The following is a 21768-nucleotide window of genomic DNA, read 5'->3' as shown; positions in this document are numbered from 1 at the left end:
GACATGGCTGAGTGACTTCACTTTCACTTTTCACTTTCATGCATTGGAGAAGGAAATGGCAACCCACTCCAGTGTTCTTGCCTGGAGAATCCCAGGGACGACGGAGCCTGGTGGGCTGCCGTCTATGGGGTCGCACAGAGTCGGACACGACTGAAGTGACTTAGCAGTAGCAGCAAAATAGTCGTGAATGTCTTCTTTGTATTCATTTTTTATCTAGAAAGAAGGATATATTTATACTTTAAAACCCCAGGGTTCATTTTGCCATGTGAAATGACATTAGAAATGTAAAATATTTGATCGCAAAAAAGATATATGCCTTTTCATTTCCTTTTGACTTGTTTCAAACAACCCATTGTATATTCATGACATATTACAGTTAAAAGACATTGTTTTTGTCTTAGGGAAATATCACAACAGGACTTTTAAAATGTGTCCATATTATTATTCTTTAAAAAATCTACTTTTACAGCTTAAACTTTTAATGTAACAATCTAACAAAGGCAATGATGCTATTCTATTGATTGTATTGAGTGGCGAGGTGAAAAGCAGTTCATTTTTTGCAACAAATATTTTTCTACTTAATTTAACACTAGCTATTAGTGTTGTTTTAGCCAGCAGGAAAGATGAGTTAGGTTGGTGTGGAAATAACCTCTTTCATGAGAAAATGTAGCATAGGATATTTTTATTTAGTGGAAGAGACATCTTTTATTTCTTTGATTATGCTCAGTATCCTTTTAAAATGTCACTGCTTTTTAAAGGAAAATGATATTTAGGTAAGTAAAACATTTGAATTCTACCTGAATGCTCTATCATTAAAGTTCAGGTCTTCAAATGTAAAAAATAAGATTGTATTTACTTTCCTGTTAGAAAGGAAGTGCACGGGTTTTATTTTTAAGATGAAATGAAAGTACATTAAATAAGCCTGCTCTGTGTGCTTGTGCCCTTTTTTATAAGATGCCATTACACATCTGCTTCTGGTGTTTTGTAACACACAAAGGATTGGTATTTGCTTTACATTTAAAGTTTTGTGGAGACAGGACACTGAAATGTAGTCACTGAGTTCAAGTATAGTGTGGTTCACTTTATGCATGAATGAAACCAGTTTATTCTGCAATCTGATGGACTCCTGAAATCAGTAACTACACTTCTTATCACAAATTATGTAGATTTTTAAAATATCCTTTGCCTACCCTAGGACTTTGTTTCTAGCATGTTTCAGATATTCTGTTCAATTCTCTTGTATCATTATGCTTTAGACTTTGATGTAGAGTGATTTTTGGTTTGCATTTTCCATATGTCAGTTAGCATTTCTACCACACTTATTTAATTAATTTCATAGTTGTTAAACTGTAGATGATATTAATTTTAGAATGCATTTTATAACTTTTCCAGAGTAAATTCTGTACTCTGGTTGCTTTACTAAAGCTCTAGCTGGGAATCCACTTTTGTCAGAAAGTGTCTCCTCCTTTATGGCTCTAGCCCTAATAATAAGTTCTTGTTTCTTAGAAAGAAATTCTGTATTTTTATGGACAAGCATTATTTTTCTTGTATGAGTTGTTCAAAAACATAAATTACTTAAGTCTCTTAAGCAAGTCTAAGTTTGCAATGAATATTTTATGGATAGCAAAATGGTTGAAATATAGAGGGTCTTGTCTTATTGAAGGTTTTCATTGTGTGTTGAAAATGTGAAATATTACTTTGTACTTTTTAGATATTAGTAAAAAAAAAAAAAAAGCTATGTAGCAAGACTATTATTTACATTACCTTGTATGTCTCAGAAAAAGAATTTCATGGGCTGTCAGACTTACATATTCACCTGTCCCATGGATTTTTGGGTTTTTTTTTTAATATTACAGTATTGAATATGCAGAATTTTGGTTCTTAATGAGTTTTCATAGCTGTGTTATGCTTTTCTTCAAGAGACTGCGTAGTATCTGCTAACTTCACCCCAAATCCTTTCATTGCAGTTAAATCAGGATAAACTATGGGAAAGTGACAATATTATAAAATTGTTGGTGAAATGTCATTTCCGGTTATTATAGTGCTCATAGCTTCTAAATGCACCATTTTAAATTGAAATATGGCTTTGCTAAACATATGTAGCTAGAAAATTGGAAAATTGATTTCGTATGAGGACTTCAGGTAAGCTAGGAAAATTAGGACTGTGAACTGAAAAATGACCTGCTAAATTGGGGTTTATTTTACTGCTTATTGTTAGGATTTGTATGTAAGGTAACTAATCAGCTTGGTTTTAATTAGAAACCTAACCCCTAATGAGTGAATACCCAAAATGTCATACAGCAAGTACTTACTCTCAAAATGAAAGCTATCTGTTCTCAAAATTATATTGTTAAATATAAACACCATAAGTTGTTCCCTATCCTGATTTCTAAATCACATTTCAATGGGAGGCAGTAACAAAAATTTCCCCAAAAATCAAGTAAAATAAAAGCTTCTCAAGAAATGAAACACAGGTAGAATATCAGTTGGTAATAACTAAAACACTTGGCTAGATTTAAAAAAAAACTAAGAAGGAGAGAAAGACAAAGAGGAAATCAGGAGAAAGGAAAAACAGAGTGGGAATTAAAGAAGTGAGAGAGAGGTGTAAGGTGAAATGAAGGCAGATAATAAATGAGCATCAGGAAGAAGAAGGAAAGAAAATGGAAGAGGTGAGGAGTAGACGAATGGGGAGGAAAGACCTCAGAACAGGAGAGAGGTTGGGGAGTTCACTCTGTACAGTGACTGGGAAGCAAAGATGGTTTTTGTGAAATGCTGGTTTCTTCCAAGTTCCAACTTTCCAAAGATTAGTATTTTGCTCTCTGTCTTCTATTTTTCTTAGTTAGACCGATTCAAAGAACCACCTGCTTATGGACCTATGTGTGATATCCTGTGGTCAGACCCGCTGGAAGATTTTGGAAACGAGAAGACTCAGGAACATTTCACTCACAACACAGTCAGGGGGTGTTCATACTTCTACAGGTGAGGTTGGAGAGCTCCACCTCCTGGAGCAGGTGGCGTTCGGAACTGTTGTCATTGATCAGTCCATGTATTTGATTTATTTGTTATGTGTGTAACTTTCCTAGGAAACAAATATAAATGAAGGTTCTCTTTGAAAGCCTGGTTCAAATAGATTCTTAGCCCCTGGAAAATAGAAATATAAATAAATTGATAGATAAATAAATGGATGTGTCGATATAGATGTATAGATATACTATCTGTGAAGAATAGAAAAGGCATAAAAGAGGCCAGTAGTTTCGTGATGTCCAGGCAGCTGAAGAAGATAGTAGGGTTTAGCTGAAAGTTGGTTCTGTTTCAAGAACCATAGGGAAAAAAATCCAGTGCCAGCCTTGATTTTTTTTTTTTCATTCAATTATGTAATCACTTAAAAATGTTTTTACCAGTTTTCATATCTTAAATCAGAAAAACAATTTTAAATTGGTTAACTAAATTATTTTCAAGTTATTCTTAAATTTTCCTAAGTTCATCAGACTTCCTGAATAATTAATTAAAATTAGTAGCAACCCAGTATATAAGTACCACCATAAATTTATTTTTAGCACTTGACAAGCCAAATTGACAAAATTTTTATAGTAATGTTTCTGTTTGCAAATGTATGGCGATTTCCCCATACCCGTAATACTTCAGAGCACTTCAGAAAGAAGTCAACAACTCGGTTGGGATTTTTGCATGTCCTCATGATCTTCCTGATATCTTATTTTCCCTCAGTTTTAGCCTACTGCATTTTATTACCACAGTTTCACTCGGTTCCCTTATCAGATGTACAGTTTGATGTGAAAGTGGCCAGAATGACAATGCAAAAGAGATTATGGAGAAGTTGAGAATTTAAGCCCTAGAATACAGTATGGGTTTTGTTTTTTGTTTTTTTTCTCTTAACTGAAAAATCATACCCGGTAGTCATTGAAGTTTACACTCAGTTCCTGCCCTGGCAGCTAAGCTAATGATCAGACTGGAAGAACTCTGTGAACTGCATCCAACTCCATATCTTTCATCTCTTGAGTAAGCAGATATCATCCTCCTGCATAACACTGATCAGAGTTTATTCTGGAATATTTTGTTCCATACGTTGTTTCCCTGATGGGGCAAAAAAGTTTCCTTTTGCTTATCTGTTGATGTGATTGAGAAATTGAAGTTTGTGAACAGAAAGTCTTGTTCACTGTAAGCCATCATTCAAAGAATAGTCTTTGTTTTAAATATTAAGAGGTTTATTCCAAGCCTCTTTATCAGAAAGTTTGCAGTTCATTTCCAAGTTTTGGAAACTTTGGCTAAAATAAAGGCATGGTATAGTATTTCCGAAAAGCCTGAAGATTTCTTTTCAGTAATTAGTTAATTGGGGAGTAATCTTTTATTAAAGACTTCTAACTTTTAGGGAAAAGTTGTTTTGTTGAAATACAACTGTATTTGCCAAGTGTTCAATTTTTCAGATCTAGTGTTAAATCCTTAATTATACCAAGAGTGTTTAAATTACCTACTTGATACCACTGAGTTGCACTTCAATAATACAATATCAAACAAATTATAAACCTCTTGATTTTGATATTAACACATATAGTATTAATCGTTCTTTAATTCACAGTATAACATTCTTCTGTTAGCTGAGTTAGCTGTTCAAATATGTCATCTTCTAAATAAAGTCCTGTACTGAACTTGTATAAAGTTATGATATTTTTGTTTTGTGGCTGTAGACTTAGATGTGTTTACATCAGAGATAAAGTCCATCAACTAGATAATTAGAGGATTATGTGCTTTCACACCTTTGTTCTCAACAAAATGATTGTTAAACTCATCTCATTAGAGGTTCTTAAGAGATAGTGATCTTTAGCCATGACTAATGCTGACTGTCAAAATCCACAGCCTGTGTCCTCTGACTAATGGTAAAGCAGTGTGAATTATGTCTTATCTGAAGAAGAGAAAAATGGCTCACGCATTCCTCTAGACCTTTTGGATTCTTTTTTCTTTTGTGCCATCTTGAAGGTGTCAAGGCATCTTCTATGGCCATGGTTTATAAAGCTGGTCTAGAGCAGGTACAAAGGAACAAGAAAACTGGTAGAAGAACAGGAAAAACAGGTAGAGTTATTGGCAGTTACTTTCATCCACAACTCCCAGTTTTATTTCACATGTGTCTGTAGTTTGTGGATTTAATTTGCTCTGCCACTCTGTCCATGATCTAATGTATCGTCTGGGCAGTGGTTTAAATACAATGAAGTTGCATGGACAAATGCATCTAGAAGGATTTGCTGATGCTGCTCATGAGTTATAGAAGACAGTGCATGTGACAGAGGAAGGAATCCCTTTTTGCTCCAGTGCTACTATTACCTTTAGAACCTTAGACCAGAGTTTGCATGCTTAATGACTATAACGTTGAAGTAACTGAGATGCTTGAACAAGCCATGAGTTAGATTGTAAAGATTTGTGAAGATCATGACAAATCAGAGGTAAAAATTTCATCTTCATTAGAGCAAATGAAACTGTTGGCCAGACTTGGTGCTTTGGGTTGTTGGCCTTGGGTGTGTCCTGTGAGCTTTGTGTTCTAGATTTAGCTTGCTCCAGAAGTAAGTTTAACTAACCACTTTCACATTCCTCTAAGCACTGAGATTTGAAAACATCTTGAGGGTCACTTAAAATGTGTTTTTGAAGCTGCAAATGGCAGCTCACTCCAGTCACTGTTGGTTTCTCAATCGCAGATCAGCAGCCTTTCTTCTGTTCCCAAGCTGCCCCACTGCTCTTTTGCAGTTGGCATTCTTGTCGGCCCTTTCCACCTTGAAATCCTGCGGTTCCTCCTTTTTCACAGATCCTGCTTGCCCTCCAACTTATCAGGCAGATCCGTCTGTTCCACTGTATCTTTCTTTGTCTTCCTCCTGTTCTTGACAGTTTTTTCTTCGCACTTTACCCAAGAACCTCATCTGTGTCCTTAGCTTCACTGTAAACTATGAACTCTGGTTAGATTACCAGATCTGTGCCTGGTCCATTTGTCTCTTTATCTTTCCTGAGCAAGCATTCTCTGTTTCTAGTTTTCTGCTGGAATTTTTCATCTTAGATGTTCCTTTGTCAACCTTCTCTTGAACTCACCTTGCTTGAAGAGGTTTATTATTTACCTTTCCACTGGGGATTTCTCCTGTTTTTTCTGTTTCTATTAACGGTTTATTTTCCCAGTTATACAGAATAGCAAATATTTTTTCTTTTTCTTTTTGCATTGAAATCACCACTAACCAGTCATCATATTTTAATGGCCCTCTCTTTAAAATATAACCAGCATCTAGACCATCCTGCCTTCCCTCTTTCCCACTCTGAGTTCAAGACCATTTTTAGTCTGTTGAAATCATACCTGCTTTCACAGCATCCTTCCCCTCCCCTCACCTCAATTCAACTATTCCAGATTCACGAGTATTCTTTGGAGAATTCATTCACTCATTCAATTATTTAACAAATATTAGCCAAACACGTACTATATATGCCTTCTGTGAGGTTTTATAGATGCTCGAAGTCCCTGCCTTTGAGGGAATGACAGTCTGGTGTCAGAGACCGAAAAATAAACTGACAAATAAATTGCAAGGTGAGTAGTTTTGCAATAAATGTGCAAGTTATCTCTCTCTCTTTCACACACACACAGCCCCAAACAAGGATGGATGGTGTTTAAGAGACTCCTCATGGTGGAAATATTGTTAGTCCTGAGCTTTAAAGGATGAGTAGAATATATCCAACCAGAATCAGTGGTGAAGGCTCTTGCAGGCAGGAAAAGTGGTAAAAAATATGAGGAAAATAATGCTCTGGGAATTCTTGAAAGATGACTACCCAAATGGTCTCACTGGACCTCCAGTCCCAAATTATAGGTAGCTGCTGTGGTATACACTAAAGCTGGACCCTCATAACTAAGCTATTCTACTCCTGTTTTTTTATCAACTAGAAACGCTTACACATGTGTGCCAAATGACATAGCAGCAGTATTCAATAGCCAAGTAATGGAAACAGCCCAAATGTCTATTTAGTAGAATGAATCATAAATTATAGAATATTTATACAGCTAAATACAGCAAATGAGAATGAGTTAACCAAAACTGCACAGAACAACATGGATGAGTGTCACAAGTATAATGATGAGCTGAAGAAACCAGATACTAAAGGGGGTATACTTGGTGATTTCATTGAAATAGGAATTCAGCATTAGAGAAAGCAGATCTATAACATTAAAAGCCAGGATGGTAGTTACCCTTAGTGAGGAGGTAATGGTGACTCAAAGAAGATGTGAAAAGTTGCTGGGGTTCAGGTAATGTTCTTTGTCTCAATACGAATGCTAGTTACAAGGGTGTCCAGTTGTAATTGTCCGATTTGTGCAGTTTTGTGTATCAATTTGTCATCTTCTCATTTGTGCAGTTTTCTGTTAAAATGTTGTACTTCAATAAAAGTTTGCCTTAAATAAAATTCGCTCACTGCTCCTGAGGCACCTGGCAGCTAGGAGCAAGTAAGGGCTAATTAAGCTCTGGTGAAGTTCTGGCAGGAAGAGTTGGAACCCTACCAGACATGATCCTTAGTGGGCAAAATGAAATTAATTAGAGCACCCTTGGGCAGAGAGAAAACACAGCACGTCCTAGGAAACAATAGTCTTGGCGTCATTAGGCAGCACCAGGACATTCCGGGGCTAGTAATCCATTGGCAGGTCCCAAGGAGCCGAGAGGGAGCTGGGCAGGGGAGTGAGCCCTCCGTCCTACTGGGCTGAGAGCTACTGAGGCACCAAGGAGGTGAATGGAGGCTTTCTCTTGGTCCACTGGCGAGGGATTGCCAATGAGGGAGAAGCCAATGAGGGAGAGAAACCCTTTGCATCTCTCACTTATGTAACCGCCCATGTTGAGGCTACTACAACAATTACGTATGAGCATCAGTAAGCTGAAAAATTGCTGCTGAGCATTTAGGATATGAAGACAAATAAAAGTGTCTGTCTCTTAAGGCAGTCATTCACTGTTACTGGAGAGCAGATGTAGAAACATAAATTACACTACAGCATGACAAGTGATATATTAGATTCATATGTTATGGGAAAATGGTGGATGCAGCAATTTTGTACACCTCAGGGTGAGGTAGGTTTGAAGGGAAGGTTTCCCAAGTGATAATTTAGCTCAGGCTTGGCAGAAAAGTGGTCCTTCATGAAGAAACAAACAAACAAGCACAGGGAAAGGATATGCAAAGGCACAGAAGGATAAAATGGCCATTTTAATAATGCTTGCTGGATGTTAGCATGGTTAAAGCATCTGAAATCTACAAGATTTATTTCAGGGTCTAAAATATATTTTAACATAACCAGAAACAAAAATAAGAGCATCAGCAGAATGAGTCTAGTCTAATAAGAGCTATTTGCTCTGGTGCCAAAACAGTTTTTTCTATCATTTCTCGTGATTTTGTCTTTTCTGCTTCACCTTTGCTCATGCTCAGTCTCCTTCCTATTCCTCTTTTTTGTGCGTGTGTGTGGAATTCTAGCACCTTACCTGTCTACTAATCCCCATAAGTCATTGCCCCTGAGATCTAACACAAGTCACAACTACTAAATGGAACAACTACTGCTGGAATCTGGAGTTGCTGCCTCACCATTCATTCTGTGTTGTATTTTTCCCACCACACCATGGTGGTGGGGAGACAAGTAGGAGACATTGCTGAATGTCTACTGCTATGGGCCAGGCTCTGGGCCAGAACATCTACATATATTGCTACCTCATTTAATCTTCATCTCAGTTCTATGAAATAAATAACACTCTCTGCCATTCCCTAGCTCAGTCCTTTCTGTCAAGCTCCCAGGCAGGAACCCAAATACATATAGGGCAGTATTTGAGAAAATGGGGGTTTATATTTTAAATTCCACTCTCATGTTATATTTATACTTCTGTTCACTTTATGGTTAGATATAGACTTGATAATATTGATTTTGTCTACGATACTATGATAATAGTCTCACTATTCTATGGAGATTTCTACCTTGTTTTCTACTCAGAGAAGACACAGTTTCTAGTGCTTAAGGAATACTCATATTCCAATAGAAAAAAAAATAAGCATCAAAGAATACAATAACTTCTTCCCCCAAATATAGCTACACATTGTGGTAAATGAATAGCTGAAAGCATCCCTGGCCTTTACCAACCCTTGAAGCAAGTGTTGTTACCAGACCTGCTCAGGACACAGAGTTAGATGAAACCTTTCCAGCAAAATCACTCTTGCAGATAAGTTGTTCCTGAAAATGTGCCCCTGTGGAGGCACATGGTGGGGGTCTGAGATCCAGCCCACCTTCTGCTCAGAAGGCTCATCCATGGCCCCTTTTTGGACTTATCAGCCTGGAGGAAGAGACTCTTTCTTCTTGGTGAGCTCAGAAGTATCACCTTAGTAGTGAAAAGAGAAAGAAAGACAAGAAAAAAGATCTAGTACAAGAGAAAGATTTTTTTAAAAAGATTTCTTGAGACCCACATGCTTTGTTTCTTTCTTTATAATGTCTCTATGAAACTTTACTGTTTTATCTTTAATGAAGCTTTTTACTTTATGTTTTTATTTTCCTACCTAGTGCATTATATCTTCAGAACAGAAACCATTCCTTGTACTTACCATGCCACCCTCCTTGTGTCTCATAACAAATGGGAAAAAAAATTACCAATAAGTCTTTGATAAATTATTCATGAATTAATGATTTTCCAACTCTCTCTGTGTTGTTAAACATGTTCTGAACTGTGCTTTTCCTACCACTCTACATATATGTTTTTAAATGCTTTTCAGCTAAATACTTTGTGGTTTATTCTCATGTATATTTCCATAAAAATATGGTAGAAGGTTTTTATCTCTAATTAAAGAAATTGTTATTTAGAAAAATGTTTGTAATTCTTAGGAAGTTCAAGTATGAGATTATACATGCTTTTACATTTTGAAATATCTTCTTCAAAATAAGTTTGTTCCAAGTAATAATGCAAGTGTTCCTCACTTAAAGCTATTAACCTAGCAAATTACTGCTATGTTAATTTTATCTTCTTCAGATTTTCATTAAAAATGACATATATTTCCATGGGAGGAAACTTAGATTAAACATGTAAGGTTTAGCATGAGGAAAATATATTAAAATGATATTTTCATAAGACTAGGTAAGTTCTTCCAAAAGGAAAAAATAGATAAAAAAGAGCAGCCAAGCCATGTGCCCAAAGGAAATAAGTAACAAACCTAGACAGACAACTTTTGTCTTACAGTGGTACAAGGCAATAAAGTGTCTTCTAAAGAACCATTGTGAGGGCACATGAAATGTAAGTACACTGCTTAAAGAGACAGGGAAGGAGCATTTACTGAGTGCCCTTGGCTGGGCATTTTATAGCTTAATATGTAACAAGCAAATGTACTGTATTTTGAAGACCAACCAGTGTCTCGGAAATTTAGGTTTCTTTTGTTGACGCACTGGTCTGGAAAGGTGGTATACTCACCTTCTCCCAAAGTAGAACTGTCTTTGAAGACACATGTTGGTCAACGCATAATCTAGGTACCCTGTGGCCGTATTTCCATGTAGTCACTTGGGGAACCATCTCCTCTAGTTAGTAGGTCATGCTAATGTTCATCAATTAGATGGTTTATTCATTTATTGGAATGACCTGGAACACTGGGAAGTGAAGGCGTCATGGATGTCTCCTCTTTATCTCTCCCTTAGTGAATTGCTAGAATATTGTAGAACACACATATATGCACACTCAGACACATGCATACAAATATGTGTGCACAGGCGCAAAGACTGTTTTTGATTTGAGGTCTAAAAACAGAATCCTGTTTATCATTAGTATCCCTGCAATGGTATGCCATTGGTATTTTTTTCCTATTCATCAGAGAATTCTTAGAAAATCTGTAGCGTAGAAGCTATTTTCATCTTTTTTTTTTTATAATTGGGAATTGTTTAGTGTATGTTGTGTTTCAGTCGCTCAGTCGTGTCCGACTATTTGAGACCCCATAGACAGCAGCACACCCTGGCTTCCCTGTCCTTCACCATGTCCCAGAGCTTGCTCAAGTTCATAACCGTGGAGTCAGTGATGCCATCCAGCCATCTCGTCCTCTGTCTTCTGAGAAAGGTTCTAGTAGTTTAGATTCTAGTGAGTATCTATAATTGTTTATATTTAAACAAGCATCAGTTTGCTATCTCTTGATTTGAATTATCTAAAATGTATTTCTTTTTATGATATACATTTTCTCATTAAAAATTCTTGGAGCAGAGATAAAGTGATGGCAAAAGATTTTCCATGTTTAATTTATAATTTCAATCTCATTTTTAATTACATTTCCATCTTTGGTTTTGAGACTTTCTTAATAGACAAAATCATCTTTATTGTATATTTGATATTTTTAATGAGTCACAATCAAGAATAAGCCTCAAGGTAAAATTCTGTTGGTCATATTTAAAGTACACATTTTTAAATCTTGTGAATTTCATACTGTTGTTTAGATTTTGAATGACATATTCAGTTGACTTACCCATAAAGATGTTGACAATTTGACTTCTCAGAAGGCTTACTCTCTGCCATTCCCTAGCTCAGTCATTTCTATCAAGCTCCCAAGCAGGCACCCAAATACATATAGGGCAGTATTTGAGAAAATGGGGGTTTATATTTTAAATTCCACTCTCATGTTATATTTATACTTCTGTTCACTCTATAGTTAGATATAGACTTGATAATGTTGATTTTGTCTATGAGTGGATACTTTTTCCAATTTATACACCTCCAGCTCTTCAGAAGTATGGACTTCCCTGGCTGTCCAAGTGGTTAGGACTCCATGCCTCAGCTGCTGGGGGCCGGGGTTTGATCGTTGGTCTGGTAACTAAGATCCTGCAAGCCTCCTGGAACAACCTAAATAAACAAATAAGTAAATAGAAATACATCTATAGGCAGATGTAAACTACTATATACAGAATGGATAAGCAGCAAGGTCTCAGTGTATGGCTTAGGATACTATATTTAATATACTGTTATACACCATAATGGAAAAGAAAATAAAAAAGTGTATATATATATATAATTGAATCACTTTGCTGTACAGCAGAAATTAACACATCAACTGTACTTCAATTAAAAAAAAAAAAAAGAAAGTTCGGCTATAGGTATTTTTTCTGCCACAGGGAAACACCTGTCCTTAGAACCAAGAAGTTTGTCTCATAAATGTTACATGTTTGATTACACTTGATCAGATCACATAGGTCTGGATGTTATAGGAAATATGCTCTTGATGATTTTTTAACAGATGCTTCTCTTTTCTTTCTCTCTCTCTGGCAGTTACCCGGCTGTATGTGAATTCTTGCAGCACAATAACTTGTTATCTATCCTCCGAGCTCATGAAGCCCAAGATGCAGGGTGAGCAGTCTTGTGGGTTTATGAAAACCATGCATTGTTTTGTCATTCCTTCATGTGTTTGGCTGTGGAGGTTCCCTTTGCCAAACTCTCCCCTTGAAGGATTAGATCTAAAAATTGCCTTCCGGTGTCATAGATATGGCGGGATCCAGAGGAATAAGTGGTTGCGGATGTGCTGTAAAGTCTGCTTTTAAGTGCTCTGCTAGCTGTTTAGAAGCCCCTGGTGGCTCAGACAGAAAAGAGTCTGCCTGCAGTGTGGGAGACCTGGGTTTGATCCCTGTGTCAGGAAGATCCTCTAGAGAAGGAAATGGCAACCCACTCCAGGATTCTTGCCTGGAGAATCCCATGGACATGGGAGTCGCAACACAACTGAGAGACTTCACTTTCACTTTATGAACAGGTAGAATTTTCAACTGGCTGTTTTAAGCACAGTGAGGCAGGCCACCTCTTCCTATTTCTTTCAGTTCCTGCTCTTACCTTTGTCCTGTAAGTGAGTAAATTACTAGCTACTTTTCAGTCTCCATCAGCCACGTTGGTCTGAATTACACATTAGTATTTAACAGAGATTGCATTGTTGTGCTCTTGTTTAAAGAATATCATTCCTGATCCCTGTAAAGTTTTAAAGGGCAAAAACAGAGACTTCAAATGATGGGGAAACTCCTATATTCTAACTCGCAAATACATAACATGATTTTGCAATGGCTGGTAAATTTTTAAAATGTAAACAGATTATAAGGACATAGAAATTTAAAAAATAACAGATATGCAGTCTGATGGTACATTAAATCTACATTTGGGATATAGGCATGGAGGAAATAAACATAATTAACTTTTTAGGATTTGAAGTCCAATACCCTTCCCAATAAGCTCCACTGAAAGGCCCTGTTTTGCTTTAAATGCTTAAATTCATTCCTTCATATTCTAAATTTTCTGAAAAGGAGGAACATTTATTTTTATAACCTGTGTACTGAAATCAGAAATGTAGATGCCAGCATTCTGAAGTAAACCCAAACCTATGAAGGTTCTGAATCAAGGCAGATCCTAAATTTTTTTCAAAATTAGCTTTTTTCAAGCATCAATCAACAAGTATGAAATGATCCAATATTGTACACTCAGTGCTCTTGTAGCTGATATTTGCAGTAATAATGCAAAAAAAGCAAAATGGATGTCTGGGGAGGCCTTACAAATAGCTGTGAAAAGAAGAGAAGCGAAAAGCAAAGGAGAAAAGGAAAGATATAAACATCTGAATGCAGAGTTCCAAAGAATAGCAAGAAGAGATAAGAAAGCCTTCTTCAGCGATCAGTGCAAAGAAATAGAGGAAAACAACAGAACAGGAAAGACTAGGGATCTCTTCAAGAAAATCAGAGATACCAAAGGAACATTTCATGCAAAGATGAGCTCGATAAAGGACAGAAATGGTATGGACCTAACAGAAGCAGAAGATATTAAGAAGAGGTGACAAGAATACACAGAAGAACTGTACAAAAAAGATCTTCACGACCCAGATAATCACGATGGTGTGATCACTGACCTAGAGCCAGACATCCTGGAATGTGAAGTCAAGTGGGCCTTAGAAAGCATCACTACGAACAAAGCTAGTGGAGGTGATGGAATTCCAGTTGAGCTATTCCAAATCCTGAAAGATGATGCTATGAAAGTGCTGCACTCAATATGCCAGCAAATTTGGAAAACTCAGCAGTGGCCACAGGACTGGAAAAGGTCAGTTTTCATTCCAATCCCAAAGAAAGGCAATGCCAAAGAATGCTCAAACTACTGCACAATTGCACTCATCTCACACACTAGTAAAGTAATGCTCAAAATTCTCCAAGCCAGGCTTCAGCAGTATGTGAGCCGTGAACTTCCTGATGTTCAAGCTGGTTTTAGAAAAGGCAGAGGAACCAGAGATCAAATTGCCAACATCCACTGAATCATCGAAAAAGCAAGAGAGTTCCAGAAAAGCATCTATTTCTGCTTTATTGACTATGCCAAGGTCTTTGACTGTGTGGATCACAATAAACTGTGGAAAATTCTGAAGGAGATGGGAATCCCAGACCACCTGATCTGCCTCTTGAGAAATTTATATGCAGGTCAGGAAGCAACAGTTAGAACTGGACATGGAACAACAGACTGGTTCCAAATAGGAAAAGGAGTTCGTCAAGGCTGAATATTGTCACCCTGTTTATTTAACTTAAATGCAGAGTACATCATGAGAAATGCTGGACTGGAAGAAACACAAACTGGAATCAAGATTGCCGGGAGAAATATCAATCACCTCAGATATGCAGATGACACCACCCTTATGGCAGAAAGTGAAGAGGAACTCAAAAACCTCTTGATGAAAGTGAAAGCGGAGAGTGAAAAAGTTGGCTTAAAGCTCAACATTCAGAAAACAAAGATCATGGCATCCGGTCCCACCACTTCATGGGAAATAGATGGGGAAACAGTGGAAACAGTGTCAGACTTTATTTTTTGGGGCTCCAAAATCACTGCAGATGGTGACTGCAGCCATGAAATTAAAAGACGCTTACTCCTTGGAAGGAAAGTTATGACCAACCTAGATAGCATATTCAAAAGCAGAGACATTACTTTGCCAACTAAGGTTCGTCTAGTCAAGGCTATGGTTTTTCCTGTGGTCATGTATGGATGTGAGAGTTGGACTGTGAAGAAGGCTGAGCGCCGAAGAATTGATGCTTTTGAACTGTGGTGTTGGAGAAGACTCTTGAGAGGCCCTTGGACTGCAAGGAGATCCAACCAGTCCATTCTGAAGGAGATCAGCCCTAGGATTTCTTTGGAAGGAATGATGCTAAAGCTGAAACTCCAGTACTTTGGCCACCTCATGCAAACATTGGAAAAGACTCTGATACTGGGAGGGATTGGGGGCAGGAGGAGAAGGGGATGACAGAGGATGAGATGGCTGGATGGCATCATTGACTCGATGGACGTGAGTCTGAGTGAACTCTGGGAGTTGGTGATGGACAGGGAGTCCTGGTGTGCTGCGATTCATGGGGTCGCAAAGAGTCGGGCACGACTGAGCGACTGATCTGATCTGATCTGATACCCAGCCAATCAAGTCCTCAAATAATCTTTTTCACTTTGGGGGCAATGGTGTCACCGTTGTTTTTTGGCTGACTGTCCCAACTGAACATGTTCATAGCATGTTTATCTTAATCCCACAATAGACCTGAAATCCATCTGCTTATTTGAAAATAGGTTAAGTGCATCAGTTAAAATCAACAAATATATATGTTTAAAATGAGCAGTTGATTGATTCATTAGGAAAAATTGAGGTTACATCATCCAGATTCTTTGTTTTTATTTATTGTTAATTAAGCACAGTCAGCCACACTTTATAAAGTCAGGACACTAGGGTTAAGAGTGCCACCATCCTTTACATTCTGATTTTCTGCCAACAAAGCTCAGTTCCATAAGCAGAATAAATACTTTGAGGCCATTCCGAAAGATTTTTAAGAGGGTATTGTCTCCTGGGAAAAGTAGTATCAAAATATTTGTAAAATTAGAAATTTTAAGGGGATTATTTATCTATCCAAAGGTACTGTTTGAGGCCCATTTAGAACTCAGCTAAATTAGGCATGATTAGGCTGCCAGAAATTACTGACACAAAATAACCAAAGAATGATAAAATTTTGTTTTGCACTTTAGGAATTTTTCTAAATTGATATTCCTAAAATCTGTCACATAGAAGTCATGAGATACCTTATCACCTTGATGGAAAAGAACCAAATCTCCTGTATTTTTTGATTATTTGAGGACTAGAGTCTTATTTTTGTCTCAGTGGGAGAAAAACAACTGGATTGTTGATTTATTTCCAAAGATCTTGAAGATGTTTCATTACTGATTGATTAAATGTTTATATGCTGAGATTATAATCTTTGACCTACAGAAACCAGAAGAGACTGGTAATAAATAAAATTCTAAAACAGAAGCAATTTCGGCTTGTAAAACCCATATATTTAACCAGATGTTCTTTAAAAAGCAGATCAGCCTAGGCATAATGGATTTATATAGCCATAATAGAATATTATAGATAAATAGAATAATCAGCTTGGTAATTAGTGGTGAGGTTTCTATATTACTCTGCTTGTTTAGTCTTTTTATGTTAAAAATATTGGCATGGAAAACATGGTAGGTCAGATATCTATGTGCAAAAAGTGTGGCCTCTGTCCTCTCTATTGAACATATAGAAATGAATTATGATTTTTCACTGAATTCCACCCTCCCTGGCTATACTAACCTTAGAAAAGACCTATTTGGAAATTGTACACGTGACTCTGTGTTTTCATTGTCACCCTGAAATGAATTGAAATCTCTGTGTAACAGATTTTAATGAGAAAATTTTAATGTTACATAATTGAATTCTCTTTGAATGCTAAAAATTTAATTTTGTATTTCTAAATCTATAATGTGATATATTTTTCATACTTAGCCTTGTTTTAACTTGCATTTAATTGTTTTTAGGTACCGCATGTACAGGAAAAGCCAAACAACAGGCTTCCCCTCTCTCATTACAATTTTTTCAGCACCAAATTACTTAGATGTATACAATAACAAAGGTGAGTGTTTTCAAATCCCTCTGTATAGTATGTGCTGTCTTTTGGTTTGGTTTTAATGAAGCATTTTTAGTCATTCTTTTTGTCCCTACCTTTTCGTTTATTGTCTGATACAAACGTTGTGATTATCTTCAGAGTTCCAAGTTCAGTTGGTCAGAAGTGAGGCCCAGGCACTGTTACTTTTTAATCGTTCTCTAGGGGACATTGGAAAAGACTCTGATGCTGGGAGGGATTGGGGGCAGGAGGAGAAGGGGACACCAGAGAATGAGATGGCTGGATGGCATCACCGACTCGATGGACGTGAGTCTGAGTGAACTCCGGGAGTTGGTGATGGACAGGGAGGCCTGGCATGCTGCGATTCATGGGGTCGCAAAGAGTCGGACACGACTGAGCGACTGAACTGAACTGAACTGAACTGAGGAGACTCTAAGGTATAGGAGGGTAGACAGCTACTGCTCTGATACGTGTAGGCTTTCAAAGAAAGAACAACTGAAGAGTAATCCAAAATCATGCTTCTTAGGAAGGCTAGGGATTTAAATAAGAACGGTGGGAATGCCACAGGTAAAGGATTGAGAAAAATAAGAAAAAGAAACTATCGCTTGAAATCCAAGTTCAGATTTCATCTATTGAGACCCTACCACTAATCAGATCTTGTGCTAGGTAAGTATATTACTTTTGAATACTTACTTAAATGTCATTTCTTTTTAAAAATTTGAATTAAACTTTAAATATCATTTCCCCCGCAGAGTAAGTCTCTATGGTAATTGCCTTGCCCAAGATCACTCAGTCAGGTAGTGATGGATCTGAACAGGTAACAGGAACCTGGAGGGCTACAGTCCACGGAATCGCAAAGTCAGACAGGACTGACGACTGAACAACAGCAGCAGAAATTCAAACCCTTCAGTCCACTCAACAAGGGATGATTTTTCTAGAATGGTCAGGGAGGGCCTTGTTGAAGATAAAATACAATCTGAACGTGGGAGAATGGTTAGCGTTTGATTAGAAAGAGGGAAAAATAAAGTCAAAGCCACTGTTTTTGCAACTTGTTTCTTTTTCAGCAGCAAACACTTTGTTTTCCAGACAAAATCTCCATCTTGAAGCCTCTTATGTAAAATCAGTAAGAAGTAGTTCCCTTTGATTGCAAAAGCCTTCTTCATCTTCTACCAGAAATTCCCTTGTGGTACATATAAGAAATGCAAGAACTCATTAGGTTGTCTTCATGACCCACTGTGATCGTGTTATTTACCAAAAGTATATAAAATATGAACATGTATGTTTGTACTGTTTTATAGCATTAAGCATTTTTTTTTCTGTTACATCTATTGAAGACAGTGCCCACATGAATAATTTTCTTGACAGAGTTTGATTACTAAGTAGCATGTACTATACTTACAAGCTTTTTAAAAATTAAGGAAAAACAAAAAAAACTCAAAACAGGGGAAGAGGGGAAAGGAGAGAGAGAACTGGGATTTTACTCCATGGAAACAGACCTAGCCTTTATCCATTCATCAGAATGCTAAGCAGTGCAGTTTTGCTTGAGACCAATAACAATTTCTCGAATAAGATATGCATTGCTTCTTTGTCTACGGTTCTGATTTAACAAGGTAGAAACTTCAAAAACAATAGACATCAGGGCATTGCTGTCTTTGAGGTTCTGTGGTTCGTTCGCTTTTGCCTTTAGGGCAGACCACAATCTCCCAGGGAGGGGAGAGAAGCATTTCATTTTGGGAACCTTTTCATAAAAGAAAAGTCTCCTGAGAGAAAAAGATAAACTGATAGGAAGAAGAAAGATATATTCTCCAGTTTGAGCACAGTTTCAAAAGACCTTTGTGTAAAATCTCTAAAGTACTTTCAAGCTATTATGCTAACACTGTGTACAGTATGTGGGAGTGGGAGTTAGCTATTCACTGTTGAAGGGAGGATTTGAATAAAATAAATGTTAACGAGAATTTTAAAAGGCAGTGCAGTCAAACTGGGCTGCAAGCACCTTCAGAACACAATCAATGGAAAGAAATAATGGTAAAGAATTTCTGAGTTAACCATTTGATTCTTAGAAACAGATGATCATAAAGGCCTCTGGAATTATAACCTCGTAGTTTTGATTTGATTTTTAAAACTCTTGCGAATTAAGGCAGCAGTAATAGCTCTGGAAAAATGAAAGAATAAGGAAAAATAAGTTTATTCTGCTGTGTCTTTTTTTGATTGAAGTATAGTTGATTTACAGTGTCATGTTAAAGTATACAGCAAAATGATTCAGTTATACATATATTTTTTTTTCTTTTTCAGACTCTTTGCCCTTATAGGTTATTATAATATACTGAATAGAGTTCCCTGTGCTATACAGTAGGTCCTTGTTGGTTATCCTATATATGGTAGTGTGTATCCGTTAATCCCATTCTCCTAATTTATCCCTCCCCTCCTGCCCTCTTTGGTAACCATACGTTTGTTTTCTATCTCTGTGAGTCTATTCTGTCTAAAAACTGATAATAATCCTATGATCAGCCTTATGTTTAAATGTCCAATCGTTCTGATTAGTAGTTCACACTTGCCTGCGATTAAAAACGGCTTTCAGAACTCAGTGAGGACTTTACATGTCCCACCCCGTACTCCATTCCATGGCCCACTTCAATCCATCCCACTCTTATCTTTTCCAGTCTGCACTAACACAGGCGAACAGCTCGCCCATCTTCCTGCTTCGGTTTCCTCATTCTGACAAGCCCTGCTTACTCCTGCAAGATGCCAGGACCAAAGATGTAGCTCTGAACCACAACTTTGCCATCAAACAACTAACTCATCTAAATGTATTGACAAATGGTGACATCTCTGTAAAAGGAGAAAAAAATTTCTCTTGTGAATAATAGATGAAATTACTTTGAAACAGAATGTTGTGCACTATTAAGATATTATAATCACTGAATATTTTATGTTGCTCTAACAATGCCACGTATCTGGGTGGGATTTCCCCGTGGCTGGCAGCGTACTCCTCTTCAGCTTCATAGTTATGATTTTATTTTATGGGTCAGTCTACCTTGGTGACCTATCTCTCTGCTTCCTTCTGTGTGAACCCTTTACTTAAGCCAAATTATTCTGCTCATTGTCCTGAACAACTTTCAGCTTTCCTGTTCACATTTTTTTTCCTACCCACTTCTTTCCATATCTATCTAGAATACTTGTCTTGCTCTTCTCTTCCCATCGAAATGGACTAGACCCCCCTCCAGTCTTTGTGCTGGTTGGTCTTAACACCGGCAGTACCAATCATTTGCCCTTGTATTTAGCATTTACTTTTGTTTCTTGTTAGCTTTTCCATGCATTCCTATAAAATTCCCAATCATATTATAATTAGTTTGAATCAGAGGCTTTTTGATACACATTATAAAGTCAAATAGCATGCCTTATGTACAGTACACAGCCAATATGTGCATTGATCAAAACATTTTCTTTCTGGGAACTAATAGCAAGATAGTGCTCAAAAGTATCCTATCAGTATTGACCCTCGGAGCTTTATCTCTCTTTAAATTGCTGCTGTAACCAGTGCTGATATCCTTTCTCAGTTGGAGTTAAACTTATACGCAGAGCACTTAGCACCTTTGGATTGTTTTTCTCCTGTGAAGATGTTGCTCTAAGGGAAAAGCAATTTCACAATTACCCAGGTACACTCAACAGAAGAAAAATGCAGTAATGGCATGTAGCTACTTCTCCTCCCCCTCTTTCTCCTCCTCATTCTTTTTCTTCTTTTTCAAACTAATTTTCCACCACATGAAAATGACTTCAACCTCATCCACATGCAACAAACCTTTATTGAGAATTAACTGTATACCAACTACTATGCCTGGTACTAGGAATATAAAATAAACAACACAGACATGGTCCTTTCTCTAGTGGGGTTTATAATCTAGTAGTGTGATAGATTGGAGAAGGCAATGGCACCCCACTCCAGTACTCTTGCCTGGAAAATCCCATGGACGGAGGAGCCTGGTAGGCTGCAATCCATGGGGTCCCTAAGAGTCAGACACGACTGAGCGACTTCACTTTCACTTTTCACTTTCATGCATTGGAGAAGGAAACGGCAACCAACTCCAGTGTTCTTGCCTGGAGGATCCCAGGGACGGGGGAGCCTGGTGGGCTGCCTGCCATCTATGGGCTCGCATAGAGTCAGACACGACTAAAGTGACTTAGCATAGCATAGTGTGATAGATGTTCAATAAAGAATTTCACCATTAATTATGTAAGTATATTTACAAAATCCTACAAAGAAAAGAGTGGTATGCAAGGAGAGTGGAAATTAGCTGGTGGCAACCAAAAAAAGCTTAACTGAGAAAGTGACACATAAGCAATCTTAGGGTGAAATCTCTCAGTGTTAAAAAGTACCATGGCAGATATGAATTCTGCTTTAAACAATTCAGTTTAGCTGAAAACTGTAATAAACCTCTTTTAAAAAGTGTTTTTTAAACCTTTATGTCTCTGGTGATTATACCTGTGCTTCAAAAATACCAAACTGTAGTAGATTCCCATATAGTGCCAGTTCTCTATAGTTCAGATGACTTTTCATATGGGTGAGTAAGTGGCTCGATGGGTGGATATATGCCATGAAAGTGTTAGTCGCTCAGTCATGTCTGGCTTTTTGTGACCCCATGGACTGTAGCCCACCAGGCTCCTCTGTCCATGAAATTCTTCAGGCAAGAATACTGGAGTGGGTAGCCATTCTCTTCTCCAGGGGAACTTCCTAACCCAGGTATCAAACCTTGGACTCATGAATAGCAGGCTGATTCTTTACCATCAGAGCCACCAGGGAAGCCCTGGATGTATACCGTAGACATATAGATATATAGACCAGGGGCACA

The 21768-nt window shown here is 37.5% G+C and overlaps 1 protein-coding gene across 2 annotated transcripts in view; it reads left to right on the top strand.

The window, feature by feature from the left end:
- PPP3CA (protein phosphatase 3 catalytic subunit alpha) overlaps positions 1 to 21768 on the top strand; it is a 334161-nt gene that overhangs the window by 267443 nt on the left and 44950 nt on the right. For both annotated transcript variants that reach the window (XM_086406759.1, XM_086406758.1), the window contains exons 6-8: positions 2840 to 2979; positions 12285 to 12362; positions 16836 to 16930. In XM_086406759.1, the coding sequence (XP_086262885.1) occupies positions 2840 to 2979; positions 12285 to 12362; positions 16836 to 16930 (313 nt within the window). The remainder of the gene's footprint in view (positions 1 to 2839; positions 2980 to 12284; positions 12363 to 16835; positions 16931 to 21768) is intronic.

The sequence above is a fragment of the Bos grunniens genome, chromosome 6 (genome assembly GCF_055505025.1).
Source record: "Bos grunniens cultivar Pamir isolate PY7600 chromosome 6, Bosgru_T2T1.0, whole genome shotgun sequence".
Taxonomy (NCBI): domain Eukaryota; kingdom Metazoa; phylum Chordata; class Mammalia; order Artiodactyla; family Bovidae; genus Bos; species Bos grunniens.
This window is presented reverse-complemented; position numbering and strand designations above follow the sequence as displayed.